This window comes from Esox lucius, chromosome 15, assembly GCF_011004845.1.
Source record: "Esox lucius isolate fEsoLuc1 chromosome 15, fEsoLuc1.pri, whole genome shotgun sequence".
NCBI lineage: Eukaryota > Metazoa > Chordata > Actinopteri > Esociformes > Esocidae > Esox > Esox lucius.
The window spans coordinates 23,072,075-23,090,150 of NC_047583.1; the positions used below are offsets into that span (position 1 = coordinate 23,072,075).

The 18,076-nt window shown below is 47.6% G+C and overlaps 1 protein-coding gene across 1 annotated transcript in view; it reads right to left on the bottom strand.

Moving 5' to 3' along the window:
* Positions 1 to 1,978: 1,978 nt before the first annotated feature.
* Positions 1,979 to 18,076, bottom strand: part of si:dkey-288a3.2 (protein phosphatase 1 regulatory subunit 37) — a 44,291-nt gene continuing 28,193 nt past the window's right edge. Inside the window, exon 12 of the mRNA XM_020053888.2 lies at positions 1,979 to 3,844. Within this exon, the coding sequence (XP_019909447.2) occupies positions 3,752 to 3,844 (93 nt within the window). The 3' untranslated portion in view covers positions 1,979 to 3,751. The remainder of the gene's footprint in view (positions 3,845 to 18,076) is intronic.

The following is an 18,076-nucleotide window of genomic DNA, read 5'->3' on the forward strand; positions in this document are numbered from 1 at the left end:
ATTTGGATTGGGCTTTAATTTTCATTTTACAGAGTATGCAAATTATTTGTTGTGTTTATATGAATTTTCTAAATATGTTGGTAGTATGTATAAAAAACAATATATGTTCCTAATCTCATCTTTATATTATCAGTCTCAAGCTGCTTTGAGCGCTTTGGCCTTTAGATGAGTTTATAAATGAGTCAATCTCTCTAAAGAATTAGCACATGAATAACCCCCCCACACACACACACGCACGCACACAGTCACAGACAGTACACGCACAGATACCCTACACTGTGAAAACATGCTTGACTTTTAATTATCCTCAGTAGCTTACATTTATATTTATATCCCAAGTGAGAAAACTCCCACCTTACATGATCAACACACATGCACGCAGCAGAGACACTGCACTGTTCCTCCATACATCCTCCTCTGACAAAGCCAAGAAGCTGCTCGCTCTCATTAGCGTGTGTGTGTGAGGAGAGCAGAGCAGCCCAGAGTGAGAGCTTCCTCTTTCCTTCTCTCTCTGAAGTTAGTTTCTGCCTCTTGGAATGGCAAGGAAGATTCATTAATATGCCACTGATAAGTACCAAGGAAATTATTTGGAGGAGGAGGAAGAGAAGGGAAAGTGGTAGGGCGACGGGACAATCACTGTCTCTCTCTCTCTCTCTCGGCTGGGCCACGCCAGCTTTCGGAAGCAGACGACAGGCGCTGAGGGAGGGAGGGGGCGCGGACAGGCGGAGCAGGGAGCGTGGGGGCCCAGAGAGCGCCCAGAGGACGCTGTGAGGGGCGGAACGGCCCCCACTGCGCCCCGGCCTCAGGACGGATCGACGAAGGGATTGTGTTGACAGGGAGAAGGAGGAGAGGCAGCCACACTTACAGCAGGGAGGCTGGGAGAAGGAGCCGGAAATTCATCAAACCAGGGGAACACCTCCAACAGACACCAGCAACAACAGCAAGCTCTTTCGAATGAACTGTGTGTGTGCGCGCGCGCGCGTGTGCGTGTGCGTGAATGTGTGTGCACTCTATCGGAAAGCAAGGACTATTTCCCTGATGGATGGCAGAGTTGAGTCAGCCTTCGTTACAGCACGGTTAATTAGTATTGAATGCTACTGTCCTATCAAATTGCTTATCAATAATGTCCACGCAGGATAAATGATCAGATCCCTGCTGACCTATCCTTCACGTCAGTGCACCCCCCACCCCCGACGCTGCAACTCGAGCACTTCGCCAACACCTCAGAGCGTAGACAGCAAGCGGGGGCGTTAACGCGTCCGGCATGTTACAGTAACGCGGCTTAATCACAAGGTGAAAGTGGCCTCAGTCAAAATGCCTTGCCCTTTGCAAGCTCACCTGCGCAAGCGGCTAGTTACTCCGTCGTCATTTGCGCGCGAGTAAACAAAACTCTACTGTACTCCGCTGACTGAAGCGCTAACGGTGGCTGACCTTCTCGCGCTACGCCTCGCTGCCTCTCCCAAAATGTGATGAAGTGCGAGGCGGTCTCAGCCATGTGCAGCAGCAGCCGTGGAGGACCCGGCCCGGCCCTGCTCCCACTGGCACTGCATCTGTTTCCCTGTCTCGCCTCGCTGCCGTCAGCTTTCATACCGAGTCGGTTCCAGGGTTGGGGAGGAAGCGGCTAGGTGCGGAGCCTGCCGGATGGGGGGCTGGTGTTGGACCGGGCCACAGCTGACCTGGCTGAGGTTAGGGCCTGGCTCAGGCTGGGTGTTGGGCGGTGGCCACGGTCGCGGAGGTGCTGCCGAGTTGGAGATGGAGGTCTTCGTCAGGTGGAGTGTTGGGGGGGGGAGGGGGTTTGGGCACAGCGAGAGGGCCGGCCCACGCTGCTCTGTCAATCTGCCTCTGACTCCACCACCACGTCACCCCTCCAACACACAAGATCTCACACACACACACAGGCACCCTCGCCCCACGCCGTAAGGAAAGGTTGGGATGACGGATGGGGGGGGGGGGGGGTGTGAGAGGCCACCAGGGAAGGGACAGGGGGTGTTTGGGTGGGAATCCAGGCAGCGTGAAACCCAATTCACACCCAAGGACGAAAAGGGAGAGATCATCCCCTGTTAAATACGCCCGTCTGCCCTCATCTGTCAATCAGGACATCTTTAATAAACAGGGATTTAGAAGAGAGGACAAAAACAAGCTCTCTCAAATGGCACATTCCCTATTTAGTGCACTACTTTTGACCAGCAATTTGGGCACTAATCAAAACAAGTGCAACCGAAAAAAGGACTAGGGTGACGTTGAGGACGCAGGCAGAAACATGGACACAGCTGGGAGAGAAAAGCAGCGTGTTTGGGTTGGCCAGCAGCAATGCAATACTTGCTTTCTTGAAATTGTTCTCCTTCACTAACTTCTATTGGTTTTATAACGACAAAAAGTACAAATACACTATGGAATCACTGCAATGGTACAGTAAGTCCTGGACGTAGCGTGCATTAGAAGAGTCTTTACATTAACTGAGTGGTTATGCAGAGGAGCGCTCTGCCCACGCTCTCATTATCATGATACTTATGTCAAAGCCAAGTAATGCCTTCCATAGCCGCCAGTCTGTAATTTCTTTTTACTGCAGAGACACATTTTTGTCTGTGTGACAAATACACACTTTTTATAAGCGCGACGGACAAATCGAAGAATTTGAGTCGACTATGAAGCAATATAGGAAATCACAAGGAAATAAAACAACATCTCCATCAGTCGATAAAATATTAAAATTGTTACTGTTCTCAGGTGATCCCCTGTTGTCTTAGTCAGGCTTCAATAGTTTTAACATAAGTTTCACCGCTCCAAATCCATTGACTGAAATGGTAATATGCAGGTGGGAAGTTGTTGTTAGGAGCTAAATCAAGTTCTCTACTATGAATCCTAACGATGCAAATTCCACAGTGCAAATTGATTATGTGAATCCTCCTAAAAACAACACAAAACAGTACAATAAATAGTGATGACAGACTGTTGTCTTTAAAGCTGTGTGACATCCTGGAGACTGTACATATGTATTAATAGTTTGACTGGCCAAGTCTGTCCCTCAACTGATGTGTTTGAACGGAAGAAGGCAAAGTTCAAATTTGTTGCGGCTGATGTTGCCACTGATGGGTCAAATTCACAATGAGAAACCAGAGTTTCTCCCGGTCTGGGACTGGGTGAACATTAATGATGTTGAAACAACACAAGCAAACGGCGATTTACAAGTCACACACACACACATGCACACACAAAAGGAGAGAGCATACACCTCAGCTTCAGTCTGCGTCACTCTCCGGGGACATTAAATGAGTGAGACCGAGGAGGGGGGTGGCAGGAGGAGAACGAGGCACAGAACAGAGGGAACAGTTCGTTTCATTTCTGGGTGATTCACATTTGGAGTGGGCTTACAAAATTGCTTTATGGAAAGTGTGCGAGCCTCGGCGGGAACATTAACCTGGAAACAGCAGGGAGGCTGGACTCGTGTCAAAAGATAGCATGCTACCCCCTACACAGTGCACTTCCTCTGACTGGAGCCCTGTTGGCCCGGGTCAGAAGGGCATCAGATGGGGAATAGGGTGCCATTTGGGAGCAGGTCCAGATTTATTGCCCATATTTGGAGTTTAATAGTCATCATTATTTGCCACAGAATTCGTACTCCAACAGATCTGCAGTCAGCTGGGAAGTGTGTGCGTGCGTGTGACGTACTCGCGTGGTTGTACGTTTCTGTCTTTCTGTCTTGGCGTACATATATCCGTTTCAGTCACGGCGCTGGGCTGTCAGTGGGTCCTCAGAGGAGCGTGGCGGCGGCGGCCCGGTTCCCCTCACAGAGCTCGCCGATCTCTCTGAGCAGACTCTTCTGGGTCTCCATCAGGAAGTCCTCCTGAGAAGGAGAAGTCAAAGACTCAGTGCAGCACGTTTCAGCGGGGAGGACCGTGGGATTCATATGTATTCTCCCACAGCAGGGTCTCCATCTTCTCCTGCTTATTAGTTCATTTGTCTGCGTCTGATCCTCTTTGTTATTTTGAGTTCTGTATGATAGAGAGAGGGTAAGTGAGTAGGGGAACATAAGTACAAACACTCAGACGCTTCTTGCTGCCGTGTTGTGTTTGGGGGTTAGAGAGAGAGAGGAAGTGAGAGGGATCCATGGGGTGGGATCTGGTGCGTAGCGCGTTGGCCGCCTGACAACATTGGCGATGTGGTTTCCTCCCCATAAATTATCGCCCCTCCAGCGCACCGGCGTGATTCTGTCAGCCGTACCGCCGCGACTCCACGCCCACCCACACCTAAACCCAGCCCGAGCCCGACCCATGCCAGCCCCAGCCCGTGCCAGGCCCGTGGGTTGCCGGGAAGCCGAGGCAGCGGAGTGGGCCCGCTCCCTCCCCCCTGTCTCTCTCTCCCTCCTCCCACTCTCCCCCTTCACGCCGCCAGGCCGGTCTGCAGCAGAGCAGTTAATAAAGAGATTGATTATCGGGCTGTCAGGAAGTGACAGTTGGACAGGGCGTCTCTGCGTGAGTGACAGAGGGCACGCTCGCCGCACAGCAGCCAGGAGAAGAGGCACGGGCACCGAGCCGCCACCCGCCCCGCCCCACGCCACCCACACCCCGCACAGAGCCGTGCCAACACTGCTGCCTGTCGGGGGGAGGGGTTGGGGGGGGGGATAGGGGCCAAACACAGCACGCCGCTACAGCCTTCTGGATTAAAGAGAGAGAGCAGCGGAGAGGAGGAGATTTGTGTACGGTGAATCACTGGCTGAGTCCAAGGGTCAGAGTTCACAGCCGCTGCCTTCTGGTCGGAGAGAAAACGATGCGTGAGAGTGTATGCGTGTGTGTGTGCGCATGTGTGTGTATGAGGGGGAGGGGCGTCGGTAACTAGATTTCCATCAACTTCACCAGTGATTGTTTGTCGACATTTGTAGAGTTGGCGTAGAAAGAAGTCTCAACAGCTGCCCTCTGCGGAGCGATTCCATTGAACCGTCTTGCGATGATAAAAAGAGCTTGACATAATGATGACACACCTTACTTAATTTTTTTTTTAAATGGGATGTCATTACATAAAGTGGCTAAGGCGTTTCCATTTACTGTCAATGATTCAATTCTATATGAGTGACGTGATGACAGCCAGCACAACTTGCCCAGCTGTCTGTTTCATGTCTTAGCCATTGAAACTGACTAGTATTTGTAATTTGAATCATGTTAATGCGTCCGTGTCGTGAGCTCATGTATGCCCCAAGATCTAAACCTACTTGTTGATGACATTTCAAACTGCAGTAGGAAGTCAAGAAGTCAATCTTTCTTTTGCAAACTTTCATGTTTTGGTATTGTTTGTTCCAGAAATGTATTTTGCTTATCTATTGGAGTGGAGGTTATACTTTCATGTTAAGATCACATGTCCTGTATACATTACAGATGGTGCTGCAATCAAAAGGGATTTGAAAAACACTTTCTCAATCATTATTTCATGAAGAAAAACCATTGTAAATAGACATTATTTGTTGAATATACCTGTGTCAATGTAAAACTGCCTAGTGATGACATCCTGTACCGACATGGAGATCAATAGGAGGTTTCACACCAGTCAGTCACAGAGACACAGCACTGGTCTGCATGCAGTGACACAAACTTTACGTGTTAGTATATCAATTACCAGACAGCCCCGATTGGTTGTCTAATTAACAAAGCCACCACCTACTCTACCCCAGAAGACACTCCTTGTTCCATGACGGAAAGGGAGGGCCAAGCACACAGCCCACACCCTTATTGATGACTATACAGCGAATAGGTACGTCCAGACAGACAGACAGGCAGACAGGCAAAGCCCGAGAGACAGGCAGACAGGCAGGCACAGACAGACAGACGCTTGTTTGCTCCTTACAGTATCAGCTGCACTAAAGGCTGTTTGGATGCCACACCTTTCCTCTCCTCCTTCTGACACTGTTTGAAGTTTGGGACCAGCCAGTCTGCCTGCCTGTCTGCCTGCCTGTCTGCCTGTCTGTCTGCCTGACACCAAGAGATCCTCCAACTCCCAACACCTTTTTAATAAATCCAAGCACTAATAACATCAGGTTATAACAGTGAATTCATCCTTTCCAGCTTTTTTGGAGAGGAGGAGGGGGTTGAGTTGCAACTCGTCGCCTTGCTCTTTTCAAACAGTGCATTGTTCAAAGACAATGCATGCAAAAGTGAGAGAGAGAGCGAGAGAGCGAGGGAGAGAGGGGAGCGGTAGACAGATGCTCAGAGAGAGAAAGCTGCTCCCTGTCTTGAAGAAGATCAAAACAACCCCAGAGAAAAATATACGATGAAGGCTCCTGATCTGGTCTGCCTAGCGCTGTGATGAAAAAGAGGAGAAGAGAGGAGGAGAAGAGCGGAACAGGAGCTGTCGCCCTGCCATGCTGCCGACGCCGTAGCAGGCGATAGAGGAGGGGAGCAGGGCCTCTCTGTGGATGGAGGTTTCAGGTAGCACGCTGCACGTAGCACAAGTTCATCTGGCTTCACAGAGCAAACTGATTAAGAACACACACGCAGTGTGCTACAGTGCTGTCCGTTGATCAGCCGCTGTCCACACACTGACACACACCCGCTCACTCACAAACACAAAACGACAGGCCTTTTATTTTTCCCGACATCTGCGAGCAACTTCCCGAGGGGAGACGACCCGTTTCGTAACAGTAGTTTTTATTTACGGTGGAGTTTGTTATACCGAAGACCATTTTAGAACTGTATCTCGTATATGTGCATGATATGGCATGAACGGTGTCGTACGAAGGAGCAGCATGACCACAGCTGTCCCCCACCCCACAGGGAGGGGCATCCGCCACAGGTGAGCACAGAGGGAGCCTCCCCCACCACCAGACGTCAGCCCCTATCGCTGACACATAGAGATTAACATACTGTGCTTATTTACTCTGTGTGGGTGTGGGAGACAGAAGATTCTGTTAAGACCACAACCCAGTGTTTTGTATAACACAGAGGTTACAGCCGAACTGCTTAGGTAGGTTCACAGTGCAAACATATATCTGAATCAGAAAGGAGAAGTACACCCACGGTTATTGACATGTACGTGACATGCATCAGTCCAATTGATCCCCATTTCTCTGTCGGCACATGAGGACTCTTCATGCGTTTCAAATAATCCCAGTGTTTAATATATGGAACGGCAGGCCTATCCGGAATAAAAAGCTATCTTTAATTTTGTGTCTCTGGCTTTTATGTTCGGGTGTCAGTCTTGGGGCCCCTGCAGTATCGTGTGTTGCAGGAACACGCTGTGAGTGTGAAGGAAGGTTCACGATGCATAATGAACAAGCCAGGGGAACGTATAGGAACGTTAGAGCCTGGGTGATTCAGTCAGAATGGCGTGCCACTCGCAGCACCAGGGTTGTGGGGTCAACTCCCATTGGACAACGTACAAACATAGATGCACTCTCTACTGCTGTGAGTAGCTCTGAATAAGAACATGCCTCAAATGTGTAAAACGTAAGTGACACTATCATGTCCATATGAGTAACCCAGTGGGTCCCAGGGAGCCCAGCGAAACAAATAAAAAAAAGTTTGTAATGACTATCAAACTGTACATTTAGGAGATAACAACTGCAATTATTATGTGAGCTTAATACAATACTACAGACCCCACATTCTGAGATTTCCCTATGATCTATGTGGAGTAATAATTCCAGTATAAAAACTCTGTTGTATAGCTTGTGAGCGTCATAGAGCTAAACAGAGATGTTTGTGAGAGTATCAGCTTTTTGTAGATGGGCCCTAACAGTTGGAAGCTCAAACCATTCTGACTGACATCTCTGGATCATCCCTGGTCTCTAGCTCAGCCTCAGTTAATCACAAAGACTAATGGAAAAACAGACAAATCTGTAGCACAAACCCACAATGTCTCAGAAAGTCCAGGATGGGACTCAATACTTTTTTTAACCTGACAGTGAAGGTGTCCTGAGAGTGATGGCAGCGCATAACAAACCACCACAGGCTTCTACATTGGCACTCGGATTCAGGCATATCTACACAGAAACAGTGCGTGTCTACACTCAACAATACCATCCATCCCCTCACCTGCTTGACTGGGCTTATTCCGTCTCTCTCTCATCCCAGTAAATACTCTTTTTGCACTCCGTTGGCCGTCTGAGAGATCAATAGCCTCAGTCAGAGAGTGAGCAGAATACCGGGGCAGGGATGGAGATGTCTCCTTGTTTTTAGGTTTTTTGTGTTTGTTTTTTTTCCACTAACGTGGAGCACGGGAGGGTATTTCACACAAACCCGCAAAAAGAGGAGACGGGGAGACGGGGCAGGAGGGGAGTGGAGGGGGGGGAGTGGAGGGGGCGGGGGGTGAGAACATTCCCGTTTTACACCCACAAACAAGGAGACTAAAAGGGGAGATGAGGATGAGGACGGGAAGCGAAAAAGGGAGAGAGAGAGAGAGAGAAGAGAAAGAAAGAGAGAAAGAAACACAGAGCGAGCGTGAGAAGGATGGCAACACAGATGGACAAGTGCTTTTACGGCTGAAGCTCCTGCTGGCACCGTGCCACAGGCACAGACTCTCTTTGTTTCTCAGGCTACTAAACTAATAGACATAAAGGCAGGTTCCTGCTGGCCTGGAATTATAAAGTCATTAAGGAATACAAATACACACACACACAGACCAAGGGAAGGGGTGAGCTGATGAGGCCGTACCCCTGGAGCTGCTGAGACTAAGGTGGCGTGTGTGTGTGTGTGTGTGTCCCTGTTTGTGTGTCTCTGCAAAAGGTTGCGGGCCTTGAGGGACTTCGCTGTGAGCATCAAACACATACACAAAACAGACGTGCGTGCACACTTCTCCTGGCGTGTGTGTGTGGGGGGGGGTGTGTGTGTGTGGAGCCGAAACACACATCTCCTCTGTCACAATTTAAAAACAAACTTTTACCATAAATACACCACCTCCACAAATCTTTCCTTTTATTTGCCAAAAAGCATTTACTATTGTCCCTCTAATCATGGTACTACATTGTCAAAGAACGACTGTGTGTCATTCTTCTCTACGGGCATTGTCCCCTTCCTTACATATCTACCTTACCACAAAAGGATCCTCCGCAAGCTTTTGTCCCCGTCGTAATCTCAATATAATTTAAGATGGCCAGCTCACAATGGCAGCGAGGAGAGGAGCCGCTTAAGCCCCTCTCCCTGAACACTGGTCTTGGCAACTAAACTAGCTAATTTGTTAGCAGTGCATTCCCTCAGACAGCGTCATAAATTGAGGCACTTTCCAATTATTTCAGAGGATACACGTAGACCTCCTGCAAACACCAGGCTGGCCACGTCCCTCTTTCTCCCCTACAGAAACTCTAACCTAACACCCTGCCTCTCCCAACCCCTGACCTAGTGCGCCGGAGGAAGATGTAGAGCGGGTCCATTCCGGGGCATTCTGGAATGTTCTGTGTTGCGGAATGTACCTTTGAAATGTGGTAGCGGAATGGAATATAACCCTGTATTATCGTGATTTTATGAAATGCAAATATGAAGTCGGGGTGCTGTCTTGACAGTGAGACTCAGGTGGACCCAGAAAGTTATTATTGAGTGTGGTGTGTTTATATGCCGGTTAACAAGCAAAGGTTATGAGCTAGACAACAGCTACATTATTATGGGCAATCCAAATCGGCCTAACAGCATAATAGTACCTGTCTTCTGATCACGGTGTGTTAAAAGCAGAGGATTCGAAAGAGCAGAACACGGCGCATCTCAAAAGCCTTACTGTAAACTATCCATCCCATCTCTAGACATTCATAGTGTCTCCTCACTACAATAAACGTTTGGGGATTGTGTGTTTGTTCTTCTTTAAGATGTACGTGTGTTTTCAAACACGGATGCCGAGCAGCGAGATTTCAAAGGCGAAACTTGTGAGAGCAGGCTGAGAATTGACAATATTTAAACATTTCCGTATGGCGTGGTGATACTAAAGCATGCATATTATGGGTTTGCGTGTGTATGTTTGTGTGTGTGGCATGTGTTTGTGGGTGTGTGGGTGAAAATGAGACTATGAAGAGAATCAGTGATGAAAAAAGGCTACTGCTGGAAATTCTATGATAATTGGCTTCTTAAAAGGAGCTCATTTTTAACTATGTCACCGCGACTGCTGCATGACAATTAATCTGTTTGCCACTGCTTCCTTGGCATCTGTGCCAATTACTTTATATGCTAATATATGTAAATTACTAAACATTTCAGATGCCAGTTACAAGTATATGCAAGTAGTGTATTGTATTTTATTTAAAGTCATATTCTTTAAGCAGATCAACAAAGCAAGTGCTCTAAATTCCGAGGCGCGTATATTATATTTCTTCTCTGTTTTATTTTTTTCCAGGATGTGGTGGTATTGCAGGCACTAAAATAATGCAATATAAGCAGTTAAACATTTACTCTCTAACAGAAACACATCTCCATGATAATAATACAAATTCACCCAATAAATATATTATGAACAATAAAAAACAAAAACTGCAAAAAGGGAAAGTTTTACATCAAAGTCAATTGTTTGTGTCACTAAAAGTCGGAGGCATTAAATTAGAATATTGTAATATTTTGTACAATTCCTCATTAAGTTACAACACTTGTTTCTCCATCAACCTGATCCCTTACTTAAATAAATCAACTCCTCCTGATCAAACCGTGTGTCTTCTATCTTCTCCTGTCCTATGTCAGTGTTAGGCGTAATAGAAGACAAAGCCGCGGAATTGTTCGTTTACTCTCTCTAAAGGGGACTAACGTTGGCGTTAAGTAAATGTTAATTTAAGCATCTTACAAGGCCCTTTTTCTCTTAATGTGAATTGCTATAATTATCAGTGCATTCAGTTTTTTTCCTCTGCTGCTGTCTCTGGGGAAGCTGCCTCAATAGAGCGAGGTGCTTTAAGCGTGTTGTTCTATTGTCCTACATTACTCTGTCTTCTGTACTGTACACGAAGCACACGGCTGCCGTCGCCTCCTCCTCTTCTGCCGACTCAACTGAAGATGTCACTGTTGTATACAGAATGGACGGTCAGGAGGAGCGCGGGGAGCCAGGGGAGATAGGGGAGATAGGGGGGACACTACGTGTGGAAAGAGTGTTTGCAGGTTCTGTGAGAGCTAAATGCAAAGCTAGACGTTTTATCTTAAAACAGATTTGAAATGATAAACCGCGTGCCGTGACCTTTCTACTGTCTAGGAATGACATTCTTTGTAAATGAGGCTTGAATTTTCCTTGGAACGTTTACGTCCGGCACATATCCCAGGAAACATTTACACACTGTCGTGATGTGAACACGGGAAAAAAAACGGCCGTTTCACAACTTATTTCATTTTTACACAACTTATTTCAATTAAATACAAGGGATCAATTGTTAAATACTCTGTGCTCAGACACCTGAGTCAAATACCAAATGTGGAAACAGCAGATCCCATTGTTGTACCCCGAAGCTAACCGTACAGTATTTACAACACATCCCCCAGTGGAAATACGGATGTAAAAACACAGCGTCAGTGCCAGACTATTTATTATAGCAATTAGAAAAAGGACCAGTTGTGTTTACACTTAACTTCAGCAGCTATCAAAGCAGTGTTTTCTGCCTGTCCATTTTAGAATTAGAGCAGTATTAGGGACAGGTATAATGTGACGACACATTGGGGGGATTTCTCTGTGAGGAAAGAAGTGGAGAAATGGAGATGAATAGAGTTTGATCGCTGATCACACTCGCACACACTCGGGCCATTTTCCATAATACTGACGATGAGAACTTAAACAGTAAAACTCAACACCTCTCCCCCTCTCTTTCCCTCTATTTCTCTTTATATCTGTCCCTCTTTACCTATCTCAGATGATCTGTCTCTGTTTTCAGAAGCTCCTACATCCCTCTCTACACGTCTCCAGAGTGGGTTTTATCTGCTCTTTAACAGCACTGTGAAAGCTGTCGTTATGAAGGGGAGGACCCAGGGTTTAAGAGGGTCTTGATTAACACGTATTATCAAGCAGAGTCTGCATGCGCGCGCGCGTGTGTGTGTGTGTGTCTGTGTGTGTGTGTGTCTGTGTGTCTGTCACTGTGTGTGTGTGTCTGTGTGTGTGTCTGTGTGTCTGTCGCTGTGTGTGTGTGTGTGCCCATGTGTCTGTAGGGTCTTGATTCACACAGACGATCATATAGCCCACCGCGGTGACCACAGGCCGTTCTCACACTCCAGGCTACGGCTACAGCTCATTTCATTGATCTGCCCTAGTCGTATTGTTTTATTTTACAAAGAACAGCTGTTAAAGAAAGCTCAGGAAGTCTGCTTGGAGGCTTTGTTACGCAGCCAATGGGATGTGTGGAGGGGATTCTTGTCGATAACCAATGACAAGGCTTCCTTCAACTCTACCCAAACTCTTTTCTATTCTTGGTCTATCTCCTCTGACTGTTTCCTGCACTCTCTATTCAAAACCTGCCTTCACAGGTGTTTCATGATTTAGAACAGAAACCATGCTACCTGAGATTGTCTTTACAGGTGAATATGCATCCAGGCTCTTTAAATCGCACCACGTCTGTCCGTGACATTTTCAAAATGGACTCCCGAGGGTAAACTTTGCCAATTGCCTAGCCATTAGTTTTGTCTGGGGGTTTTAGTAGAGGGGTTGGATTACAGACTCTTCCGAAAGTCATACTGCTTAAATAAAATAGAGCACCCTACCTTGGCTAGTCTCTGCACTGTGACATTTCATTGAAGGCTTAAAAGACAGAGCAAGAGAGGGAGAGAGAGAAAGAAAGAAAGGGGAATGAAGTGTTGGTTGTTGAAACGCTTTCAGGTGGTATGACAGTTGCTATTGTGTAGGGCATACTGAGATGTGAGGGAGGCAGAGAGAGGGAGTGAGAGAGAGAGAGGGAACGAGAGAGGCAGAAAAAGAGACGTGTAAACAAATAGATGAGGAAAAAGACTTAAACAAGCAAAACGAGATGCAGAGGGAACGGAAGAGACGGAGAGCGAGAACCGCGTTGCGTCGGTCGGGTGTTGATTCGGCCCCTTGGTGTGTCCCACCCGTTCTCCCCGTCGCGGTGTATGAACATTATGCACCGACCAGCGCCGTTGTCGGTAAAGCGCCATCTGCACGGAAACAAGGCAGCCGCCGTAATCTGCCAGGCGCAGGTTGTCGTGGAGACGGATTGCAGGGCTGGGTCGCGGCAGGTGTGAGAGCTGTGGCGCTGTGGCGGTGGGAGCGGAACCATTCAAGGGCGTGGAGAGAGGAGAGGGTGTGAGGACGGGGGAAGCAGGGAAACAGGGAAAACGGTGCATGGCCACTAACTCACTGACACCCAGGACTTCCCGTCACGGAGGGAGAGAAACCTCCACCATGCACCATGCCTCTCTTCCTCTGCGTCATCACTTCCACGAGTGGGCACTGGCCTCACTTTTTCAACCTCATTCCAGGGTATTCGTACAGAACAAGGACATTAAACCACATAAAATAGATCTGGTGCTTAGCTGAGAGCTCGTTTCCGGGCTGTGGCCCTGAGAGAACCGTCCAGGAAGTACAAATGAATCAGCACATTTTCCAATCCAACCAGCTGCCAAGACTTCCAGTGTTTACAATCTTTTTAACGCAGCTTTAAAAATAGATGGCATACCACAACTTGGCCAGTTATGTCCCATAATCATAATCATTCCTGTAGGCCTCTTCCTGAAAATGCAGAAACACGTTGGTTCTGAGCAGCATTCTGGCACAGTTCCACTCATTACTGATCAACCTATTCGATATTCAGATGCAAGGCAACTTGCAAAGGACAATTCCTTATAGAGAACCAACCAACAAGGATAGGTAAAGAAAACCTCCTGTTGAAAAACGCATACAATTATTCGAGCGAGGGTAAAAAGCACAGCCATAACCAATCAAACACTTCAGAAACTAACTCAGGGGCAGCTATTATGTGAATTCCATTGTGTGTAAGCCTTTCTCAGTCACGAACTCACAAGATTTCTATCAAGTAACTTGCAATCACAATCACTTGAAATCACCCAACGCCTCCATTCAAAATGGCCGCCACAGGCCTCATTCTGCACATCACAGTCCAGACCACTGTCCTTCATAGACAAGGGGACGTAATTCATAATCTCGCATGGGCCAAAATCCGTGCACTGTTAAGGGAGTATGGTGCTTTTCGGAAGGCTTGGGGGGATTGCTCGTCCTCTCCTCCTCAGAGCTGAATTTAATAACAGGGGTGTTGACAGCAGGGCGCGGTGGTCCCTGCCAGGTTCAGTCGCGGGGCAGCCTTGATAGAGTACCAGTATGTTAATTACTGAGTACCTCTGGGGCTCCTCACTGGGTCCTCTGCACGTTCCGCACGCCCGTCATTACCCACCGCGGCCCCCCCCCCCCCCCGCCTGCCCGACCCCACCTCCCGCACCACGCCTGAGCCAAACAGGTGCCACAGAGCACGGTGCCACCTAATTCCGCCATGCTTCTATGCTCAGCGCGCACAAGCACGTCTCTAGCATACGCACGCACACATGTGGCAGGCATGCGCAAACACACAACCTGTCAGAGAGCAAAGATCTACAGCCAACGTTCCACTGTGCACAAACACGCACACACACAAGTATACCACCCTTTTAGCTGATGTGTAAAGGAAAACTTTATGAATGAAATTGTATCCCTACATTTCCTCAAAAGACAAGTGGTTAACAAGGTAATGGTGAAGTCTCCGGTATGGCTGAGCCCTGCAATATGGAGAAATGGACAGGTCAAAGGTGAACACCAGACACAGGCAGTGGATGTTCCCTTGACAACGGTGGTCCGGAACGACGGCGCGGCAGACTGTTAGGTTCCATGACCTCTCAAGCAATGTTGCCGGTTCAGGGTAGAGATGTGGGCACCGTTGTGGCTTCATGACATCTGTTCTGATTACGGCTCGCCCACCGCCCCCACTATCACCTCCCCTCTCTCCCCCTTCCTCTCCCCCTCCAAGGCCTGGCAGAGTGGACATTTAGGGGGGAACGGATCTGACCCCTCCTCCAGGCCTGGCGTATGGGCAGTGTGGTGGGGTGGGGGCTGTAGGTGTAACAGCTGCCCCTGCCAGTCTGTCCGTGGCTGGCTGGCCAGCACTTTATTAGTGTCTGTCCGGGTCTCCAGCTGATCCTCTCCCATGCAGGGCCCCTGTCACACTGATGTCTTCATTGCTAAGCGGAGCAGACGCATGGCGCCCGGACCTGGCAACTACTGGAGGTGACAACAAATCCAATTATCTACCCTCCATGGCGCCAGCCCGGTCGTGGACCACAGGGGTTAGGACTGACAGAGGACAGGGGACTGGGGACGGAGAGGGGACAGAGGGCTCAAACACAGACATTTCTGGAGAAGCGGAGAAGTGTTTCATGAAGATAATTACACAGGGAGGGATAGCTGGAGAAACTTGAAGAACAGAGCTAGTAAGCGACAAGAGTGTGCGTGTCAAACAATTGCATCATTCACAGAGAGAGAGAGAGAAAAGCGACTGAGAAAGAAGGAGAGAGAGATGTTGAGGGAAAAAGAGTGTATGAGAGAGAAATATGGGAACCCTGTTCTCATTAGGCTTTACCATATACTGTATGACAGGTTTGTAAAACACTGAACACAGAAGACAGACAGAGAAGTGTTTAAGTGCCCTAGATGTGGCCTATGGTGCTTATTTAATGAATTTAAAACATTATGTTGATTGGGGGGCTCAAACACAATTGCACATTCTTTTCTATGGCCCTTAAAAAACGGTCCCCTACATCGGGTGCCATTTGAATACAATCAGTTGATGCAGTGCTGCAAGGACCTCAGGCTGCGTCCGGTTTTGAACATGAATTCAATTAGTTTTCAATAAACAGATTGGTTGACAGGGGTTCGACTGGGACACTACATGTTAAGTGCTGATCGCAAAGGCTGAGTATTGATCTGTTAGCAGACAGACCATCCCAGCCGAGCTAAAGGTGAAGGAGACTTGGAAGAAGTGTCTCCATCTGAGATGTGGGGAATTATCACCAGTCCAGGGGGTCTGAGGAGAGAGAGAGAGAGGTGGACACCTGCCAACCCATTTCCTCTCACTCCCCCTCATACCTCTACACACTACCACTCCCTATGTTACCTCCCTCTCCTGCAACCCCCTCTCCTATCCCCCCCCCATCCTCTCCCCCCCTTCTTGCACACCCTTTCTCCCCTCCACCATTCTTCCACCTAGTGAAGGTGTCTCAACTCATTTCATTTCTCTCACCACGCCACTGGGCCACTGGGCCGGCCCGTCCGAGCTCTCAGCCGTTTGAGTGCCTCTCCTCCCAGGCTCCATCAGCCAAACGCCAAGGTCGCCGCTTCTCCACTCTCCCTGACAGACGCTCAGACGAGGGGGGGGGGTGGCGGCGACGGCTATGTAAAGGCAGGGACGGAGTCGGGGGGGTGGAGCTCTCCGTGTGCCACCATCACTGGGCCAACTGACTGAACTGGAGACCTAATAAAACACCCATACAAATACCGAAACGGTCCCCGGCTAGCATGGGCAGGGCGGTCTCTTACTTCTCCACAGACGAGGAAAGAAGCCATTTGGAAAGCTCAAAAGTGACATGGATGGATTGGTTTTAAGTGGATGGAGAGATCCCGATGAAAGTCAAGGGAGAAAGAGAGAGAGAAAAAGAGTGAGAGAAATAGGAAGGCTCAGGGTGTCATGGTATTCAGATGAGTCGGGGCGTCAGGCGTTCGAGGCTTTACGATGGGTGACTGGTGACTCGGGGGCGTTTGAGCGTAGAGCACCAGGACAGATCCACAGAAGCACGCCGTTTCAACACCCATTCTTATGCATATTACATATATATATATATATATATATATATATATATATATATATATATATATATATATATATATACACAGTATCTCACAAAGAAATGACACTTTGCTACAATGTAAAGTAGTGAGTGTACTGCTTGTATAACAGTGTAAATGTTGCTTGTATAACAGTGTAACACAACACACAACCATTAATGTCTAAACCCCTGGCAACAAAAGTGAGTACACCCCTAAGTGAAAATTTCCAAATGGGGCCCAATTAGCCATTTTCTCACTTTTGTTGCCAGCGGTTTAGACATTAATGGCTGTGTGTTGAGTTATTTTGAGGGGACAGCAAATGTACACTGTTATACAAGTTGTACACTCACTACTTTACATTGTAGCAAAGTGTCATTTCTTCAGTGTTGTCACATGAAAAGATATAATAAAATATTTACAAACATGTGAGGGGTTTACTCACTTTTGTGAGATACTGTATATATATATATACAAACACACATAATGTAAATATACTATAACCTTTACTCCTCTCTTATGCAGAGGGAATTGATAAGCAATTGCAGAACTTTCTCTATTTTTGTACTGTCTGAAAACATTGTACTTGACTGAATAAACCACTTGTGTACTGCACGTAAAGCTTAGATGACCAATAGGGGGCACTGTATTGGAACTACTGGAAGCCATCTTGCCACTACCGTCTCAGTGAAATGCTATAGAAATTTGTTTATTAATGTTTATATACATTCTGGTCATGTTTATTCTACTAGCCACATCTTAATGCATACTTTGAAATGATTTAAAATTAGCGTAAAAGTGTAAATTGTATTACATCTAAATGTGTCAAGTATCATCATTACAGATTACTAATGTTACTATAACCAGCACATAGAGGAAGAGGGTGACTGAAAACTAGGGCACTGGAAAGGACTTGTCAGACTATGGCCTGAAAGTGTGAAAGCCATATGACATGACGGTCCGGTCAGAACTCAGGAACTTATGAAATGCATAGTCTGAAGTATGAAGTTCAAGTCCTCCCCATTATCACACGTAACGGCACATCTGGGAAGGGGAGTTGAATTCAACTAGGAGAACCTATGTGGAGTAATCAGTTAAGATACACCACCACATTCAAATGAACAGCCTCATCCCAGCCTTCAAAAGGTTTTCTCATACCTATTCCCACCATCTCTCTCAAGACCTCCGTCCTCTTCCTGTCTCACCCGCCCTCCATCGCTCTTTCCCTCTTTCCCTCTCTCACTCGCTTCATCTCCCTTTCTTCATCTGTCTGTCTTCATCTCATTCCACATTTACGAAAGCAGTCCTGCGTACTTCATGTGAAAGC